This window comes from Cicer arietinum, chromosome 8 (assembly GCF_000331145.2).
Source record: "Cicer arietinum cultivar CDC Frontier isolate Library 1 chromosome 8, Cicar.CDCFrontier_v2.0, whole genome shotgun sequence".
Taxonomy (NCBI): Eukaryota; Viridiplantae; Streptophyta; class Magnoliopsida; order Fabales; family Fabaceae; genus Cicer; species Cicer arietinum.
The window spans coordinates 7530010-7550777 of record NC_021167.2 but is presented as its reverse complement, the minus strand read 5'-3'; the positions used below and the strand labels follow the sequence as shown (position 1 = coordinate 7550777).

General features: G+C 30.0%; 1 protein-coding gene across 1 annotated transcript; it reads left to right on the top strand.

Annotated features, from left to right (window-relative positions):
• Window positions 1-8727: 8727 nt before the first annotated feature.
• On the top strand, window positions 8728-20100 carry LOC101503147 (ATP-dependent DNA helicase Q-like 2). The gene is made up of 20 exons (XM_004512309.4): window positions 8728-8901; window positions 9068-9291; window positions 10192-10338; window positions 10452-10667; window positions 12235-12339; window positions 12447-12551; window positions 12648-12770; window positions 13991-14079; window positions 14552-14588; window positions 14683-14716; window positions 15291-15343; window positions 15702-15779; window positions 16285-16350; window positions 17073-17139; window positions 17233-17286; window positions 17452-17559; window positions 17973-18037; window positions 18909-18987; window positions 19102-19316; window positions 19711-20100. Exons 1-20 carry the CDS (start codon window positions 8835-8837, stop codon window positions 19891-19893), a joined length of 2115 nt encoding a protein of 704 aa, XP_004512366.1. The 5' UTR covers window positions 8728-8834; the 3' UTR covers window positions 19894-20100.
• Window positions 20101-20768: the final 668 nt, after the last annotated feature.

The window sequence follows — 20768 nt, the reverse complement described above, 5'->3', positions numbered from 1 at the left end:
GAATTATATTCTCGTTCCCATCCTGTGCAACTGCTACCAATAGAGTTCCCTTGTACTTGTCGTACAACCAAGTCCCATCAACTTGTACTATGGGTTTGCAGAATTTAAACGCAGATATGCACGGAACGAAAACCCAAAATAGTCTATGAAAGATCCTTATCTCATTTATTAAACTATTCTCATGATAAGCTGAGATGGTTTCCATTTCAATTTTGGTTCCTAAAGCAAACGTTTGCGTAACCAACAACCATTGTGAGAGTTGATTGTAAGACTCTTCCCAATTGTCATAAATTTGTTTGATCGCTTTATTTTTTCCCGTTCAGACCTTTCTATAAGTAACTGTGTAGTTGTGTAAAGCCCGAATCTCAGCAATAATGACTTTCACTTTGATTGAATGATCCACTTTCACAACTTGCATGACCGTGGCTTGGGGGTGCGACCCTTTGAAGAGGTCGTTGCATGGGGATGCGGCCCCTTGAAGACATTTGAAAACCTTCATCAATTCGTTGCCTGGGACGCGACCTATAAATACACCATTTGTCCCATATTTTTACCACAACTTCCTCACTTTTCTTCTTTATCACATCTCTTCCATACATTCAAATACATCTCTTAATCAAAAAATTTCTTTTCACCATGGAACTATCTAAGAATCACATAGCTGAAATTCAATATTAAAGCATTTGTAAGTTTTTTATTTTATTTTTATTCAAATTTGTTTTATTTAATTTTATTTTATATTATTTTATTTTATTGTATTGTATTTTATTTTATTTATAATGTTTTCAATCTCATTGCTTATTTTATTTTTGTTATTTTATATATTATTAATTTCAGTCACTCTTAAAGGATAAACTGAAAATGTCACGTAACGTCAATAAAAAACCAAATGAAGCCATATTACCACCATATTTGCAAGAGGCTGACTTCGGTGAAGTGATAAAACTCAAAAATTATAAACTAGATGTTGGTCTGATTACTGCTATGGTTGAGAGAAAGAGACCAGAAACTCACACGTTTCATCTTCAAGTAGGTGAGTGCACAATAACTCTGGAAGTGTATACTACATTTTAGAATTATATGTTTCTGGTTTTCATGTTAGCAGTTTAAATTTTGTGAAAGTTAAAGAAGTTTGTCAAGATTACTTAGGAGTTATCCCACCTCAGGGAGCAACAAAAGGTAATTCTATTAAATTAAATGGCTCAATGATACGTTTGACGATGTTGGTGAAGATGCATTTGTATTAGAAAAACAAACATCTTGTCCAGCATATATCCTACGTATGATTGGAGGGTTATTGATGTCTGACAAATCCAACAACCATGTACATTTAAAATAGCTTTCACTGTTAGGAGATTTAAATAAAGCATCCCAATATAGCTGAGGTTCAGCCGTTTTAGCTACACTATATAGAGAACTATGTCTTGCAACAAAACCCGATGTAATGTCTATAGGATGATGCACATTGTTGTTGCAAAATTGGGCATGGTATCGTTTGTCTTGTGTCGCTCCAGAATCACCCAATTCATGGATATTTCCACTTGCACAAAGGTAACTATTGCAAATAAATTTTATATTTTTTTCTTTTTTTAAAACTAATTGCTTACCATGTTACTAATTTTATTATAATTTTTATTTTTAATATATTCGACAGATTTAATTTTAGTGGTCTAAATTTTGGTAAAGTTCCTCATAACGACATAGAAGGATACCAGAAAACAATTGATCACATGATGGTTGAGTAATTAATATATTCATTCACATTTATTTGAAATTTTTAAATATTTTGTTTTTTATACTTGTTATAATCACTTTAGCTTGTTTTTTAAAATATCAGTTCTATTGGAGACCTTATCTCAGGTTCCAACATGGAGTTTCAGAAGAGGAGATGGTCAATTAGACTACATATACCTATCTGCATTGTTATCATATGGTCATTTGGACTACATGTACCTATGCGATCGCCATTTTCAACCATTGTCATATCCTTATGTTTCGTCGACCTCCCAATCAAACCCACAACAACAAAACATAGCACAACCGTCTCTATCATCACCCCACCTACATGTCCCTACTACAGAAGTTCCATGTTATGATCCACCAACAACTCAATACTACGTTACGATTCTAGAAATACCAACCTCTGGTTATCTGACAGAAAGTGGGCTTTTCTATAATTTGTTTGGAACTCAGTGCACAACTCATGAGTCGGCTTATGTTGTGTTTGACTTCATGAGTAATCATCCGTCTCAAAATTATATCGAAGCAGCTGGTAGTGGTTCTAATCCACCTACAACTTACATTGAGGATAATGATCAGGATGAACTGCAAGAACCTCAACTTGTTCAAATAGGTAGACGAGTTCGACGAAATCCTAGATGTAGAATTGGAGGTCATTTAGGTGGACATCAATAATATGTATTTTTTCTCATTAATTTAATGTATTTTGTTTCATATTATTAATATAAATTTTTTAATGCATTTTCTTTTAAATTTATAATATAATTTACTATTTTTAATTTTAACTATTTTTAACAATAATAATAATAATAATATATTTATTTATTATTATTATTTATTACAATCATTTAATAATAATAATAATAATAATAATAATAATAATAATAATAATAATAATAATAATAAGGCTAAATTACATTCGCGGTCCCTTAACTTAATTTCAGGTAACGTTTTAGTCATTTATATTTTTTTTCCCGAGTTGGTCATTTATTTTAATTTTAAGTGACAATTTGATATTTTATGTTTTAAAATTTCAACAATGTTGTCCTTTTTTTTACAAAAATTCAAAAAAATCATCAAATTTTTCAAATAAAACCCATAAAATTCCTTATCATCTTCATTAAAATACAAATTTAATCAAATTCATATCTTAAATCTTGAAATAAACTCATATTTTCATTCTTTATTTGATGTTGTTGGAGATGAAAATATGAGTGTATTTGAATATTTGGGTTATGGATTTGATAAAATTTGCATTATATTGAAGATGATTATTAATTTTATGGGTTTTGGTTGAAAATTTTGATGATTTTTTTGAATTTTTGTATAAAAAAGGATAACATTGTTGAAATTTTAAAACATAAAATATCAAATTGTCACTTAAAATTAAAATAAAGGACCAACTCGGAAAAAAAAAAAGATAAAGGACTAAAAGGTTACCTGAAATTCAGGACCACAAATGTAATTTAGCCTAATAATAATTAATTACTATTATTATTAATGTATTATTTATTATTATTATTATTACTTATTAATGTATTATTTAATATGATTATTTATTAAATTAATTATTTATTAATATATTAAATTCATATAATAACCATTAAAACGAGCAAAACAAAATTAAAAACCCTAGTGCGAGGTCGCATCCTAGGTGAATTTTTTTTGCCTTTCAGCTAGTCGCACCCTAGGCCAACAACCTCCTACTGGGCCCAAAAAATAGGACAATATGGTATATAAAATTGAGAGTGACATATTTTGGTATAAAAAAGAAAAGAAAAAAGGGATATATTGATAAAAAAATCCTCAAGATGTTTTATTTTAAAATTTTACTTTTAAACTCAAAAGTCACAAATTTTCGACCATCCAATATTTTAATAATTTAGTTCTTTAAATTCATAAAAAAAAAATTATTATCGAGATTGTGAGAATTATCCAATTTTAAATAAGTTTACTTGAAACGTAGTTTTAACTCATTATCAAATGATGATTTAAGTTTTTCAAGATAAAAAAATCTCTATCTATATGTTATATTATTCAAATATTTCTATTATGTGAATTAGTTGTTTCACGTACAATTTAAATGATAAATCCTAAAATATTCATGGATAGATTTTTAATGTTTGTATAGTGCATATATTGTAATCTTACAAATTTATCATACTATTTTTTTACGTGAATTAAACACTTTTTTAACAACACTTTTTTAACAAAAATGCATTCAATTTTTATTTCATTGTCAATGTTTCAACATAAACAATAGTGTTATGGACAGGCTCACAGATCGGATCAAATAGTATTTATAAATATAGGTTCTTTATATTTTTTTAAATATTTAATAAAATATTTTACTAGTTCAAAACCTACCTCAATACATATGTGTTCTTTTAGTAAATTTTTGCTAAAATATTATACAATAGAGTCAATATTTTATATAATTAAATGAAAATAAAAATACAAAATTATTATTACTATAATAGAAATAGAATGAAACAAATATAAATAGAAAAAATATTCATTGATTAACATAGGCTTGCACTAAAAAAACCTCCTTGAATTGATTATATATTAAAGAGACAAATAAACTACAAAATTATAACTTAATTCGAATACTTTTACATTCATTTATTTCATATGGCAAAATATTTTCTTTTTTATTTTAAAAACTTTAAAAAACATGATTTCTATGTGTAGTATACCCATGTTATTGCTCCCTATATTTGTACATCATTTTTATTCCCCAATCTTTTTGACAGATGCCAAAAGGGGAGAGAAATATATGATGGAATTAATTAATGAAAAATGTTAAGAACTAACATCTTGCATATGTTTAGGGGAAGTTTAATTTGAAGATAAGAATTAAACTCTTGCATGTGTTTAAGGGGTATTTATTTACATATCTATGAACATTCTTGCATTTTATTTATATACATCCATAAAACTTAAGTTTTATTCAAAAGTTTTGTCATCATCAGAAAAAGAGAAATTGTTGAGGTAAAAACTTTTTTGATGTATGTTTAATGACAAAAAACCTTATGAAATAAGTGATTAAATTTTATGAATGATGATCTACAAATGATTGCACTTGAGTTTTATTTAGGTAACATGAATTGCATGAGTAAACAAGCAAGAAGTCATTCACTTCATCAAAGTGCATAACTATCTACTCAATAATGAAAGAATCTCAAAAGGAATGTATCATATATCAATCATTCAAGAGAATGATTATTACATCTTCAAGATAGTATCTTCATGAAGAAGGTGATCAAATATATTCATGCAACAATCAATGATCACACCATACTACAAATCAAAACAAATAATGTCTTAACTAAATTGGAAATTGATGACAAGATCATTATGGAAAAACAAATATTATTATGGTTTATTAAAAACAAAAGTCTGAAAAAGATTAAGGGTTGTTCTGATTATTAAAACAGAAAAACGAAGATTGGTCTGGCTTTCACAGCAACAATCTAAGAACAATCTGATTTACTAAGAACAAAGTTTTCTTGAATCCAAGATTGTTCCAGGCTACGAAAATGCAACAAGCTATATGGCAAAAATCAGTACTTATTACAAAGGAACATAACTGTATACTCAAGATTTTTTTTGGACATATTCGTCAAAAGACTCAACAAAGTCAAAGTAATGCATAAAGAGTAAATAACAAGATTAATATCTAAAATTGATGGCTAAGATAAGCAAGGACAACTAGGACAGCAAGGACGCTGCTGCTTCACCTTTTTGCATAAAACACATCATGTTTTTTGAGACAAAGTACTGACATTAGGCAACTGCTAAATTCTTCTGCCACATTTTTTCATACAACACAAATCCAAGAACATTCTAGTTTGTGAAAGAACAAAGTTTTCTCTAAATCAAGATCGTTTTGGGTTGTGGAAAAAAATAAATACAAATTATGAACCTTCATTAAAAAGATAACAAAATTATATACACAAGATCATTTTGGACAGATTTGTTCAAAGAGGATCAACAAATGTAAAGCAAAACAACAAAATCAATCTCCAAATTTATGATTAAAAAGTACAGCAAGAACAAAAATACCAACGATGCATCTATGCAAAAAGCAACACACGAACATAGTAGAAAAACATGACACACGACAACTGTCAAAATCCAACACTCGTACAAAACAGAAACGAAGAACATTATAGTTTTACAAAACAAAATTTTGGTTATTCTCTTTTAAAGACATAATTAAAACATATTATTTTTTACAGTCCAAACTACAATTTGACGAGTATAAAGACTACTAAAAGTTTAGGAATATCATCAAAAAAAACGTAGTTTGTTACTTCAAAGTTGTCAGAAAAAAAAGAAAGACGTCCATTTGTAAAATGCTCAAAATGAAAACTAATGATAACAAAAACAGAGAATGAAAAAAACGTACTAGAATGCTTAAATACACAGGGATCATTTATTGTAGTGTCAACTTTATTAGTACATTACTATATATTAAAAAAAGTACAATGAAGGTGTTGTAATAATAACAAACAATAACTCTAATGGTTTGATCTAGTGATAAAAAAGTAGATATTTTGGGTTCGATGCGTTGCAGGTTCGATCTCGTGGGAGGCAAATATAAATACTTTTATTAGTATTTTCAATTAGAATAACACAAATAATACTAAGGGAGGGCGCAAAAGAATCAGTTGTTTGTTTAAATCTCACTTAAAAATGAACGAAAAGTGAAAACCCACATAATAAGGTTTGAATGAAAATAAATTTTAGAACCACATTTTTTCTTAACTAAGTGTGTTTGAATGAAAGGTAATGGTTTTGTGTTTGGTTTAGTTCAAAGAAATGAAAGAAATTTTAAGGATTTTAAAGTTATGTTGATCCCCTAGGGTGTCGTAAAATATTTGGTGTCTTAGACAAACTATAAAAATGAAACTTTTGTGATCATTGTATTTTTTTCCTTTCAAAACATTAATAATTTATAGCTTAAATATTTGTTTCGTTCCTTAAAGTTAGAGCATTTCTCATTTTCGTTATTGTAAGTTTTGTTTTTCAATTTGAAACCTATAAGTTCAATTTAATTTTAAAATCATTCATGTTAATAGTTGTTGCTAAAAAAGCCGACAAACGGAAGAGTGACGTGGCAGTTTGAGGTAGAAGAATAAATTAAGTAATTATAAACCAATTGTTATGGTTGGATATCAGAGTTCTCCCATTCTTTCTATATCATCGCATCATCAGATCACATCTCCATTTAGTATCTTCACCGGTGTTTGAGATAAATATATGTATTGTTCTCCTAAGCCCACATTCAGATGATTGAAAACGAGTTGAGTTTGTCGTCGTCGAAGAAAAAAACATATAAAGATTTGAAGATAGTGATGTGATGATGGTGATTTGAAGATGACAATTCAATGATTTGAAGATGGTCATGCAATGTTGGTAATCTAGTCATGGTAATACAATGATAACAATAGAGAATGGAGGAGAGAACCTAATACATTTTTTTAACGACAACACATTGTTTAAGATACCAATATTGACATAATGTTGATAAAAGATAATAGTTTGGTACGAGCATTAGACAATCTATTTTAAAATTACGTGAAATTATATTTCAAATCAATAGATATCGTATTTATTGATTTAGTTCAACTTAGACTCAAAACCATAAAAACATATCAAACTAATTTAATTAGTTTTGGTTAAACTATTGCGATCATATGGTCATTTTATTTTATTTCTATATCTCTAAATAAAATTCACAACTCAAATAATTGGAATTAATGTTGAAAATTTTATTTTATTTTATAAATACGTAGTTGTTTTTGTAATTTTTTTATAAATTATTTTCTCTTATATAGAGAAGATATGGAGAAGTTAAGGAGAAAATAGAAAGAAATGTCTAATAAAATTACGATAGTAATTTAAAATTTTTGACATTATAGACATAAAATACAAATATAAAATTTTAGAGTAATTATAATATAAACTAAGAACATAAATTTCATATATACTATAAAAAAAATAAGAACCCTCTCTAACTAAGAGATATTGTTAATGGTTTTGATCATAAAATAATTTAAATAAATAAATTTTTGTTGATTAAATTATAACTTAAAATTTTCTTAAAAAAAAACTAAAAAATAGTAATTGTTTTTAAAAAATCATTAAAGATTTTAGAATGACCGTGTTGACCTTATATCTTAAAGAAACTGATATAATAGTAAAAATAATGAAGCCTTGAGTGGTTGTTACTTTTCTTCGGAGGTGACAAAATGGATGCGTGAGATGCACTTAGACTAGTCTAGTAATCGGTCAGTTTGTTTAATTTTTATTTTATTTTATCTTTTTGATATAATATTTTTTTTTAAATATTTTAAAAATAAAGTTTCAAATAAAAAAGTTTAAATATTTTATTTTAAAATATAATTTGAAGTATTTTATCTATTTTTTATAATTTTTTTGGATAATAAATTTCAAAAAATTAATTAAAATAAAAAACTATTTTAAAAATCTCTTCATAAAAATTATTTTTGAAATATATCTTTTTTTTTTTAAATATAATTTTTATCATATTAAAATTTATAATAATAAATATATAACTTATTAACATCAAAATTACTTTTTTGAACTAATAACAATTGAATCTAAAAAATTCTACTATTTTAAAGTAAATTTTCATAAAAATCATTTTTAAAAATACAAAGTTAAAATTATTTTTTTATAATCTTAAACAAATGGACTCAATGGATGTACCAAAGTAATCTATTAATCCACTATAAAGTTTGTAAGAAAAATTAAATCTAATCAAATCCATCTATTTAAAATTAAAACCATTGAATCCATCAAATTACATTTTTTTAGCATTTTAATAAACTAATTACGCGGAAGATTAGTAGTACAATCTTTTCTATTGATTAAGATTACACTAGTCCCAATAAGTTTATGTAGTTTATCTATTTTTTAGTATATAAAAAAATTTACACTAATCGCATTCGGAATCAAAGTTAATTCTAATTTTAAATAGCTACATCAGAACGTTCAAGTTCAAAACCATGCATTGCATTTAGAGTTGATTACCTTCCACTGACAGTGTGACAACGTCAGAGATGGAAGAGAACTTGGAGGTTCTAGAAGAGCTTCACAACGTCGAGGCCGAGATAGAAGATGTCCAAGGTTCTTCCTCCCTCAATTTCTCTTTCAACGCTCGCTAACTAATTTTTCCATTTCATAATAACACGCCGAATGTTAATGCCGTCAACAAACTATTAGGTTAACATTGAAATTACGCTGTTGTTATTTTTTTATAATGAAAGTAAAACTATATATTCTTTTTGTGCAGAACAAATTAGAGCCTTAATCGAAAAGCAAGAGAGGTTGTACGAGAGAAAATCTGAGTTGAATTCTATTCTGGAAGCGTGTAAAGAATCTGAAAACCAGGTCAATAATAATGCAAGTTCAAGCACCGTGGAGAATTGGAATGCACCATTTGAATGGGATTCTAAAGCAGATGATCTTAGGTTAAACATTTTTGGCATTTCATCTTACCGTGCAAATCAAAGAGAGGTAAAATTAATACTGTTTTTATTTTTCCCAATTCAAAGTGATAGAAAAATAAGATTTTCCCACTCTTATGGTATGTTTAGAATTTAGATTGACTTATTTGAGCTTATCTTTTAGACACTAGTGACACTGTTTGGGAGATCTTATGGAGATAGCTAGTGACATGTCCATAAGTTGATTTCAACTTATTTCACAAACTCTTTAGGATAGCTTATGAAAATAGCTTATAGCTTACATGAAAGCAATTTGACTCTATGATATAATTAAGCTGTTTTTTTTTCTTCAAGCACCTGTTCACTGTTTTCATTTATATGTATGTATTTTCCCTCCTATTTCGATTTTCTTTATTTGCAAGATAAGAAGTGGGATATCATAATACATGGAACACATGAATGTGTTGCTTTATGCTGAACATTTCATGCTAAGAGTATCAATATGTTACGCAACTCAAATTGTTGTTTTCCTGTAATTTAATAATATTTTTGTTCTTGTTGTGAGTAGCTCTTGCTTCTTAACTTTGTGGTTTGGGTTCATGTTCTATAGTGTGTGTCTGGGTGGGTGTTATCAGCTTTGAATCAGCACAAAGAAAGTTAAACATTATAATTTTCAGTTGGGATATTTGTATCTGTGCAGGCTTACTTATATGATAAACTTGTCATAATGGTCGGATTGTGTTTGACTCTTTAAGTACTTTGATTTATGATGTTCTTAGTTTTAGACAATATTTGCTTTCAAAAGTTAGGCAGTGTATTCTTTCTGATTTGTAATGCTGTCATGGGTGTATCAATTGTTGAACTATTGACATTGAGGGCTTTAGTTTGTTTGTCTTTTTTTTTCCTTTCTATTGAAGAATTATTGTCTTTTGTGTACAATTTTATGAACAAGTAGTCTTATTGATGACAGATAATTAATGCCATAATGAGTGGAAGAGATGTTCTGGTGATTATGGCTGCAGGTGGTGGCAAGAGTCTCTGCTACCAGCTTCCTGCTGTTCTTCGTGATGGAGTTGCCCTAGTTGTCAGCCCGTTGCTTTCGTTAATTCAAGATCAGGTGTATTTCATTTTGTTTGAAAATCCAGTCCATTTTTTGGTTCATGAACATTTTAATGAATTTGAAAGGTCATTTTCTGTCTCTTTTTTAACTGGAAGGTGGGATTTCTTTAGGTAATGGGTTTGACTGCTTTGGGCATCCCAGCACATATGTTAACTTCAACGACAAGTAAGGAAAATGAGAAGTTCATATACAAGGCTTTGGAGAAGGGTGAGGGGGAACTCAAAATATTGTATGTTACTCCAGAAAAGATATCAAAAAGCAAGAGGTTTATGTCAAAACTTGAAAAGTGCCACCATGCCGGTCGTCTCTCTCTAATTTCAATTGATGTGAGTTCATAATGACCATGCTCTTTGGATTTGTATTGAATTACGTTTGTTGATTTCACAATTTTTATGAATATCATTGGTTGATGATTTTAAGAATGAATGCACTGGTGTTGTACCTGGAAAATTGATGTATTTTATTTTGCTTCATTTGCTGGTTTACTTTTAGCCTTTATTTTACTAATGCCAAAACACATGGATCCATTATAGGTTGTACAACACTAAAGACAAATTTAAAAAAATATGTTTCTATTTTTCATTTTCTGTTTTTACTAATAAATACAAAAAATTCATCCTATTTTCATTTTTTTTCTTCGTATTTTCAAATATTTGTCATGGAAGTGGTGAAAACAGCATCTTTGTATATGAAGACCATTAACAGATGTAAATGACCATTAGGGGCAAGAGATTAATACCCCCTTGACAGAAGTAGTGTACCCTATAAAAAGTCACTTTCGAGACCTGAATTGGAATTTATGTTTGTTGTAAGGCCTTAAGAGGGGAAAGCATGCCCAACAGAAGGTTATGAGAAAATTGTAGTTAGGTAAGGTTATTAGTGTATTAGGATACACACGAGTCATATCTCGAGTCGATACAAAATCGTACGCAATTGATGCAAATCTCTAGTGTGTATCTATTTTAGACATGACTTCTATCTTGAATTGCAGTTCATTATGATGAATTCCGATTCACTATGATGAATCTTGATTCATTCTAATCAGCCACTTTCTAAACTCAGCCACTTTTATTTTAACCACTTTTTATTTATTTTTATCAACTCTGTATGTTCAACCGCCCTTCTTTGTCATTTGATTTATGAATTGAATCTTTAATTATTTTGATGTACGCATATGTTATACCGACTTTTAATTTTGCTATGTCACTTGTTTTTATTTAAAAATATCTTATTTTTATTGAAAATGTATTTTACGATTCATAATAACATTTGATTCACGATTTAGAAAATATGTCTTCCGATTCACGGTTTGCATCTTGATTTGATAACCAATGTTAGGTTTTTGATTGAATAGTTTGGTGAAAGGGATGGCAAAGTTAAGAGCAGAGGTAGGAAGGTGATTTATGAGATAAACGTCGGATAGAGAGGCATGATCTAGAAAAATGCAATTTGTAGAGAAATAACTGTTTATAGAACAAGCTATTGCCTAACTCTAACTAACTGACAGTTACAAATGGTAATAAAATAGCTTAACGGCTTATGATTATAGATAGCATACTGTGTCTCTACCTAGTAACTTAAAGTTTTTAGGTCAATTTGGTTCTTGACATTACACTAATGTTTCTAGGGGAAAGTAATAATAAGTTTGATCTTTGCTGCTCCCATTTTTCATTATGGAACTTATTTTATTTACAATGTAAAATGGCCTTGTGCAAAGCATTACCATGCTTCAAGATCAAAAAGCTCTTGCATGAGGGGTCATGTGAGGGTTAAGAGCCATTCACGTGCCTCCTTCTAATTGCTTAAGCTTTTGGGTTGATTTGGCTCTTGACTGATCCTACACTTGATTACTTATTTATTTATTTATTTCTTTTTTTTTTTTTGACTCTGCAGGAGGCACATTGCTGTAGTCAGTGGGGTCATGACTTTCGACCTGATTACAAGAACCTTGGCATTCTCAAGACTCAGTTCCCTAATGTTCCTATGGTTGCTTTGACTGTAAGTCTTTATGTTCAAATTTCTGAAAAGTATTGAAAATAAAATTATTAGATTTGCATCTTCTTTCCATACTTAATTTGATTTCTAACCCAGCATTAATTTGTCAGGCAACTGCTACTCAGAGGGTCCAAAATGATCTGATAGAGATGTTACACATCCGTAGATGTGTCAAATTTGTTAGCACAGTCAATAGGCCAAATTTATTTTATATGGTATATTTGTAATTAATCTCAGCACTCTTTGCCTTCAATAACAAGTAAAATGAACTTATTATATGTGATCATATTATTTCATATTTTACACATCAGGTAAAGGAAAAGTCATCAGTCAGTAAGGTGGTTGTTGACGAAATTGCTGAGTTCATTCAAGAATCTTATCCAAATCATGAATCCGGGATTGTTTATTGCTTCTCTAGGAAGGAATGTGAACAGGTACTTCTGATTATTGTTTTCCTCCAACAGCTAGAGATACATATTTTGAATGTCAAATATTGGCCTCAAGAAAGCATAATGCACACATTTCAAGAGTGTCTCTTTGCCTTGAATTTCTTTTGGATGGTTGGGATTGTGCTGTCAGCTTATTTTTCGGTGTTATGCCCATGGCTGTTTCAAGGGAGTTACCATCTCTGTTATGCAGAGATATTGATAGCCTTGCTGCGTTGTATTTTTCTTATTTAATTATCACTATGCAAAGCTGGCCCAATTTACATCCAGGCCTAAAGTAAACTCTGAAATAAGGCCTTTTAAAATTAAGTGAAATAGTTATTTATTAAAATTACTGTAATTTAATTTTAAGATTATCTTTTGGGGTTTTTGTAATACAAAATCACTTATGAAACAATCATAATTGATTTTTTAGTATTTATTTTTCAATTGATAATAAAACCAATCTACTTAATCTTTACTTAAAAAAGACATTGTTGACCTTTTATAAAATTTTATTAATTTTAGTTTGGAATACTTCATTACACTAAAGCAAATTTTTTATGTTTTGCTGACATTATTTTGTAAGCAATATATGCATTTAGAAAAAAGAAGACAACAATGGTAAGTGTAATCAATGTTAATTAGTGTTTAACAGGAAATCCACAAACACTTATAATATTAAATAATGGAAGATATGAATTATAACTGTAATTAATTAAATGGTTAAATAACTTTTTACTCCCTATAAAATTTCAAAATTATGTTTTTAGTCCCTATAAAATTTTCTTTACTTTTAAGTCCCAAAAAAATTTTCATTTGCATTTTTGGTCATTGCTTTTAAGTCAACTAATGAAAACAGTAAATTTTTGGGACTAAAAACATAATGTTGAAATTTTATAGGCACTAAAAACTTATTTAACCCTTAATTAAATACGAAAAGTCAACTAATGAGATAAATAAGGTAGCTACTAATTGTAAAAGAGAAAGACATAGGAAGATGAGGGACCTTTTTTTTAAGGAAATTCTTTACTCTTAAGACCATTAACAAATACATTTTTTTTCTCCAAATTGTAGGAGAAAATATTAACAAATAAAAATATTTGTTAGGGCCCTAAAGCAAGGGTTAGTGGTTTAACATTCAAGCTGGCTCGACCCCTATGTATATTCACTTTGTTATTAGGAGATTGAGTAGATACTTATCCTACCTGTTGCTAACATTAATTTAGGTTGCAAAGGAGCTAAGGGAGAGAGGAATTTCAGCTGATCATTATCATGCAGATATGGATGTAAATAATCGTGAAAAAGTACATATGCGGTAAAGTAGTTATCTGAATGTTGTGACTTTTATATGTTCATGCTTTAGTTATATATGATGGTTGAGTTCTTGCTTAATTGTGCGGAATATATCACTGAATACTCAAGTGATGCTTGCTGGTGTTTTATAACTATATGAATAGAGTTGCATTTGATTTTAGTGTTGGTTGTGAGCCCTATCTTTACCCTTTAATCCATGAATTTATTTTAGAAGACCTTGACTGAATTTGAGTATAGGTTCAATTGGCAGTTTTAGGCCCTGATTAATGGTATTAAAGCAGATCAGCTGTCAGATTTAGTATTTTTGTCTTACATCTTATTATAATGTAGTGTCCAATGAAATTTGAGATACATCTGGTTTTGTGTGTATCATTCATATTTATGAAGATAGTCTATTCACTCTATTGTAAATGATATGATGATGACATTATTTATCAAATGAGTTGATGGAGATGTGATGTTTGAATATGCAGGTGGAGCAATAACAAGCTGCAGGTCATAGTTGGTACAGTATGTATCATTGCAGCTGTCACTTTGTAAGGCATTCATTTGTCACTTCTGGTCTGTTAAAGCATCAAAACTTATTTAATAATTTACATTTCAGGTAGCTTTTGGTATGGGAATCAACAAACCAGATGGTTAGTAATACAATTTCCAATGCTTTCTTAAATTTCGTCTACATTATATGGATGTATTAGTATTACACTATTGATATTTGATAGTAGTTTTTCATCGGTAACTAGTTTCGATATGAAAAAAAGTTTCTGCTTCATTTTCAAACTTCAACCACCAAAATAGGATGGCCTCAGACTGGCAGGATCATACTATATTATTACTTTCCATGCTTTTAGTGCAGATATGAATGCAGCGTCCTAGAGTAAACCCTGTTTGTTCACAAGGATCTTTTTGTCTGAAAATCAATGTTCTTTTTGGCCTTTCTTAGGGGTTGATGTGATGACTTGCTAAGTGACACGATGCCTCTTGCAATTTTGAGTTTTATTGGAGTTTCTGAGATATATTTTTTGATATTCATTATATGGTTAAATTCTTTCAAAGTGATGCTTGGATAAGTGGATTATGCACCTTTTGTTGAACAGAGAAGCTTGCTTACGAATTTTGTGCTCACGGGAAGTCCCTGGGTGGACATACATATTGTCTTTGCATTACCCTCACTAAAGCCGAGAATATCTAATGCTAAATATTTCCATGTAGTCAGGTTTGTCATCCATCACAGCTTGAGTAAATCAATGGAAACATACTACCAGGTTTTGCTCTAATCCTTAATATGATTTTCTTGTGTTACATATCCTTTATGTTATTGTTGGGGACCAATTATTCTAGAAGCGTAATCTGGTGCGTGAAGGCCTTGAATTTTTTTTTAATCTGGCACAATCACATTTGAAATTCTTTTGGGATTGATGTGCTGTCAAAAAGCCATGTTTGCTGCACCTTGTGCTAAAAAAGTAAAAAGAAATGTGGTAAAGAGAAATGGGGGTTGGAAATCTGGCCACTTAGCCAAAGAGGCTTTAATACCAGAGGGCCATTGATCCTAAAAGCTTAAGCTGGTTAGTAAAAGCCTATTCTTACCTTTTATATAACGTCATTAAATATATTTTTCAACAGGAAAGTGGTCGAGCTGGCCGAGATGGGCTTCCTTCTGAATGCCTATTATACTTCAGACCTGGTGATGTTTCTCGACAGGTAAAACTTAGAAAAACTCATGACTTTAAGTTTGTGTATATTTCCGTGCTATCATTTTCCACAAAGATTGAAGCTTGCGGGATATAAGACCTATGTATCTTGAGCTCACATTTTTATTGGGGGCTATTTTGGGCACCAGCTTTTCATTCAAGAACATAGGATGAGATAAAGGTAGTGTTTGGACAAAAGGTTAGAACTTAGAACAGGATAGATCAAAATATGTATGTTCTGTTTTGAGTTTGGTCCGTATTAAAAGTAGAATAAAGCAAGACAAACAGTGAACAATTTTGGCTCTGCTAAAAAGGGTGCAACCAGAGAGACCGTAACAGAACACGGTATCCAGTTCCATGCCAAATGCTGCGATAAATTATCTAGGAACTAAAAGTGTAAATGATAATACATCGTTGTTTGTATAGAGATGCTTGTGCTTATCTACACGTAAACATGGGTATTAAGTATTAATGATGGATTATTTGACAAGCTTTATTAATGTCACTTTTCTCAGAGCTCAATGGTCTTCTACGAAAATTCAGGACTACAGAATCTCTATGACATAGTACGATATTGTCAGGTAGTCTTTTACAGTGTTTAATATGTACTGCTGGTAGTTGTCAGTCGACACTCATTCATACCTTTAGTTTTCAAAGCTTTTAAAGCTTCTTTCTTGGTCCCATTTGTTTATTTGATGATTTTTAAAAGTTAAGTTTATTGATGGCCTAACTGTGAAATTATAAATAATTAAATATCCACAAAACAGATATCAAACTTTCATTTTGATCGTTGGTTATTTAATGATCATACTCATTCAACCATCCTTCCCTTTCATATATGCTGGTGGACTTAATAGCTTTCGTCGTATTTGTATGCTGCACAATTACCTTGATTGAGTGCCTTTTCTTTTGTCTGATTATAGAACATGATTATGTTCATTAAATAATTGAATTATTATAAAGTATGATTGTTTGTTAGAATATATACGAAATAACTTGAGATTTAAGAAAATGATGCACAATATTGGGTTATTTATTACATTACCAAAAATTTCAGGGCTCTTATCTTTATAAGATCTTTCTCTTATTCTTAGGGATTTTAGCTTATATTTAGGAAGTTGTTTGTTCCTTTGGTTAATTATAGGATTAAGAATCTAGTATTAGCATAAATCAGTGTACCTAGTTAATATTTTATATCACGTCACAATATATAAGAATTAGTGTTTTCCCCTTCTCTTTTCACCCTTCTCTCCTAAAACCCTGTAATTTCAACTAATTATACTTATCCTACTCTTTAATTCAGTCCAAAAGACAATGCCGACGAAGTGCCTTTTTTCGTCATTTTGCTGAGCCATTACAAGAGTGCGATGGTACATTTTAATGGTGTAATTTAGTTCTCCTTTTATTTGTGCCCGTTTCAGGCTTATGGCATACATTCAAATTGTATATACTTGATTTTGCAGGGATGTGCGATATTTGTGCATTCTCAAGTGAGGTGAAGGAAGTGGATGTCTCTCGTATGTTGCTTTTTTTGTCTTCTTCTCTTCTCCTTTCCCCTCATATATTTCTTATTATAGGATGCTTTCTCTCTTTTTTTTCTTCCCTTTGATCGCTCTGTTTTTTCCTAGTTTCTTCATCTCATTTTATCCACACAAGCCTTTACATGGGGATACTCTTTGCAGGGCATGCAAAATTGATGGTTTCTTTGTTGCAAGAAATTCAGACAAGTGATCAGAGGTCAACAATGTTGCAATTAGTCGATAAAATGAAAGTAAAACAGAAGGAAATAGGTTGGTTTGTCTTCTCTGTTTTGAAAATATGGCTAGATATATTCTTTTTCTGCTAAGTACCAAGATTCTTGGGCCTAATCTGTCCCCACTCCCCCCTCTTGTTTCTTCTGGCCAACTTACAGGTTTTATCTTAGGGTGAAACAAGTGAGAGTCAAAGTAGATGGGATTAGTTATGGTAGTTCTTTAGAGGTGATATCAATTAGATAGATTAGGGAAATAAGGACCGATAGATTCATTATGTGAACTAGATAGCTTGTAAACTTATTGACAATTGATACACCCTCTTCCTTTCGTTCTTATAAGTCACAGCCCATGAAAATTGCAACATCTGTCTTGTATCAATCTTAATCTGTTTCCTGAAGGTAGTTTATCACAAATATGATTGTCAATTTTTTCTACATTGAATTTTGCAGGTTCTGATTTAAAACGAGAAGAAATGGAGCAGCTCATTTTACACCTTTTACTGGACCGTGCTTTGGTAATATAATTTTGTATTTAAATTGAAAGTTGGAAAGAAAAAAAAAAACTCCTCATTTGCTAGACAAGGCAAGACAACTTTGTTTTCAAGATAAAATTAAAGAGCAAACTGTAGCCACATATATGGAGAGTGAAGAATATAATTGAGTTTCATGATTAACCCTTTCAACAACTTTTGAGGCTAAAACGTTTGTTCATTATTGATTTCCATTTGTTAGTTTGTTGGTCTTTAATGGCACGTCAGAACAAGCTGTGGGTCAGACAAAAGTTGAAAATCCAAGGGATAGTCAAATTAATTTTTCATACCAAACAAAAGCAATGCCACTTACACTTCAACATTTAAAATCACTTATCTTAGCTTGCTGTTCTGCCGTGAAACTTCACTTCTCTGCAGAATGATATGCATATGTATTGAACTTATAGAAATCAATCTTAGATTCATTTAGTCTTTTGCACGACCATGATTCATATTCATTTGAAGTACAAATGTAACTCAAATTCCCATTAATTAGAAACCCAAGTATGAAACTAATGAACAATGTTTTGTATATTCATTTGCATCTTTGCACAGTGTTGCAATTATGATTGTGCTAAAATTAGTGTTCAGATTTTTGCACGAGCTCTAATTTCATTTATTTACAAAACAACCCTTGCAACCTCAATGCAACAAAAAAGTTAAGATAGCATCACATTTGAATGCCAAACCTTGTAAACCGTAGGGTAATATAGTCAAGAATAATTTTACTTTGGTTTGCATTGGCTATCAGTTGTAGTTTTAAATCTCCAGGCTTTTTGAGCTTACCTATTAGTGCAAAAATGTAGTATTTCCATTTTTTAGTGGGTGATTTAGAGCCAACTTTTTCTTGGTGTAGAAAGAAGAATTTCAGCATACAGCTTATTCTACAAATGCTTATATTACAGTAGGACCATTGGCAAAGCAAATTTTGCAAGGTACACAAGTTTCTCATTGTAGATGTCAATCCATAAAGCTAGTTTATTATGGAAAAAGCTATTGAGGTTTTTGTGTTTTACATCTGCACTGTTTGGATATTATTTTTGGTGCAGGGAAGAAGACTGTGAAGCTTGAGGTTTCTACTGAAAAGAAAACTAAAGCTTCTGTGAGATTGAAACGCTGCCTTGGGTCATCTGGCTTGGAGCTAAAGCTTGATGAGCTGAGAAAAGAACTTTCTTCCATTCATGGAGGAATACTCCCACACTCTGTCTTGTCTACTCAACAAATCAGCTTACTATGTTCTCAAAAACCAAACTCGCTCGAGCAGGCAAGTTTTGTTTATGTACTTTTCATTTTGTGATTGTGGTTTTTGTTCTGATCTATATACCTAAAGGTCCTAAACAAAAAAAAATACTTTTGAGAGCAGTATGGCACCAACTCAAGTATACACCAAAATATTGAAAATTTATAGGATAATACTAGGCATAAAATAATTACAAAGCTTAATGTTAGCAGAAATAGATGTTACCATTTATCAAATTATTGTGGTTTATTCCTTTGTATTAGAATAAAATTTCAAAAAAAAATTAAGTAAAAAACCCTTAAACACTACAAGTATAACCAAGGGTACTGTACAAGACAACTATTTCGGTTGTTGACACTTCTATTACTCTAATCCAGAGTTGTAAGTTTTCTTTGTGTTTGTGGTTGTGCTTGTGCAGTTGGAGAAAGTAATTGGCAAATTGAAGACAGAAAAGTATGGAAATAAGATTCTTGAGCAAATTGTAAAATATTCTGATTTCAAGCCGACGGATGAACAAGTAAGTGATGGTAGAGCCGCAAAAAGGTCCAAGACCAAGAAGAACCTTGTACTTATTGAGAGTAGTGGAGATGAAGCATGCTAACAGATGTTGTCCTGACTTTAGTTTATTTAGTTTTAATTCTAGTTTATGTTTTTATTGTATAACAATTGAGCAAAATGAAGCGTGTTCCTTATTACAATCTCGGCTTCTGCATCATCCAACTGAGAAAAGATGAATCTGGATGACAAATGAAGCCACTCAACTGTTGTTATCAAGTCATGAAATTGAAAAATGATTTTTTTTCTTCTATGGATATTTGGTTTGAGTTGTTAATTTCCGTTCATGAGTAGTAAAAAAATATAAAATACACAGGCATTGATGTTTCTATAGATAATATTAGTATTTGTCAATCTACTAAATTCTTTATATTTTTTTTTTCAAAATTAAAGCTAATTAGTATTATTTTTAGTACAATTTTATTTTTCAGGTGAGGTCAATCATATCTTATCATGTAGAGATTTATAACAAATATAGAGGTTGATTGATTCTTACTTCTTCTGTTATGTTTATTGGCACGCATGCTAAAAGCTAAAAAGTGAGCAGGTAACATTGAATGCTGGTGTCTTAAAAGGTAAACCTAAATTTGCCTTTATGATAAAACCACAATAGCTTCTGGTATTTTATTTTGTTTGTTTCTTTCGCCTGGACCATTTGGTTGCCTATCTAAGCAACCACCACTTTTTGACGAGGCACCAAGGGTACCTTTTTGTTTTTAAAAAGTTGATGCTTTAGCTGATTTTTTGTTTTACTTTTGGCTGATTGTTACACTTTAATGAAAAGTAATAATATTTTAAAGTTTAATGGATATTTTGTAATCTTGTTATATGAGTCTATTTTGTAAATTAAAAAAAAAAAATAACTACCAAATCATTTATTTTTGTTGTGTAAAAATTAATTTTTGATGTATTTGTTTTTTC

Coding starts and splice junctions, on each gene's coding strand:
- LOC101503147 (XM_004512309.4), top strand. CDS start 8,835: ATGGAAGAGAACTTGGAGGTTCTAGAAGAGCTTCACAACGTCGAGGCC. Junction 14,080..14,551: donor CGTGAAAAAGTACATATGCG/GTAAAGTAGTTA, acceptor TTGAATATGCAG/GTGGAGCAATAACAAGCTGC. Junction 17,140..17,232: donor GCCATTACAAGAGTGCGATG/GTACATTTTAAT, acceptor TTGATTTTGCAG/GGATGTGCGATATTTGTGCA.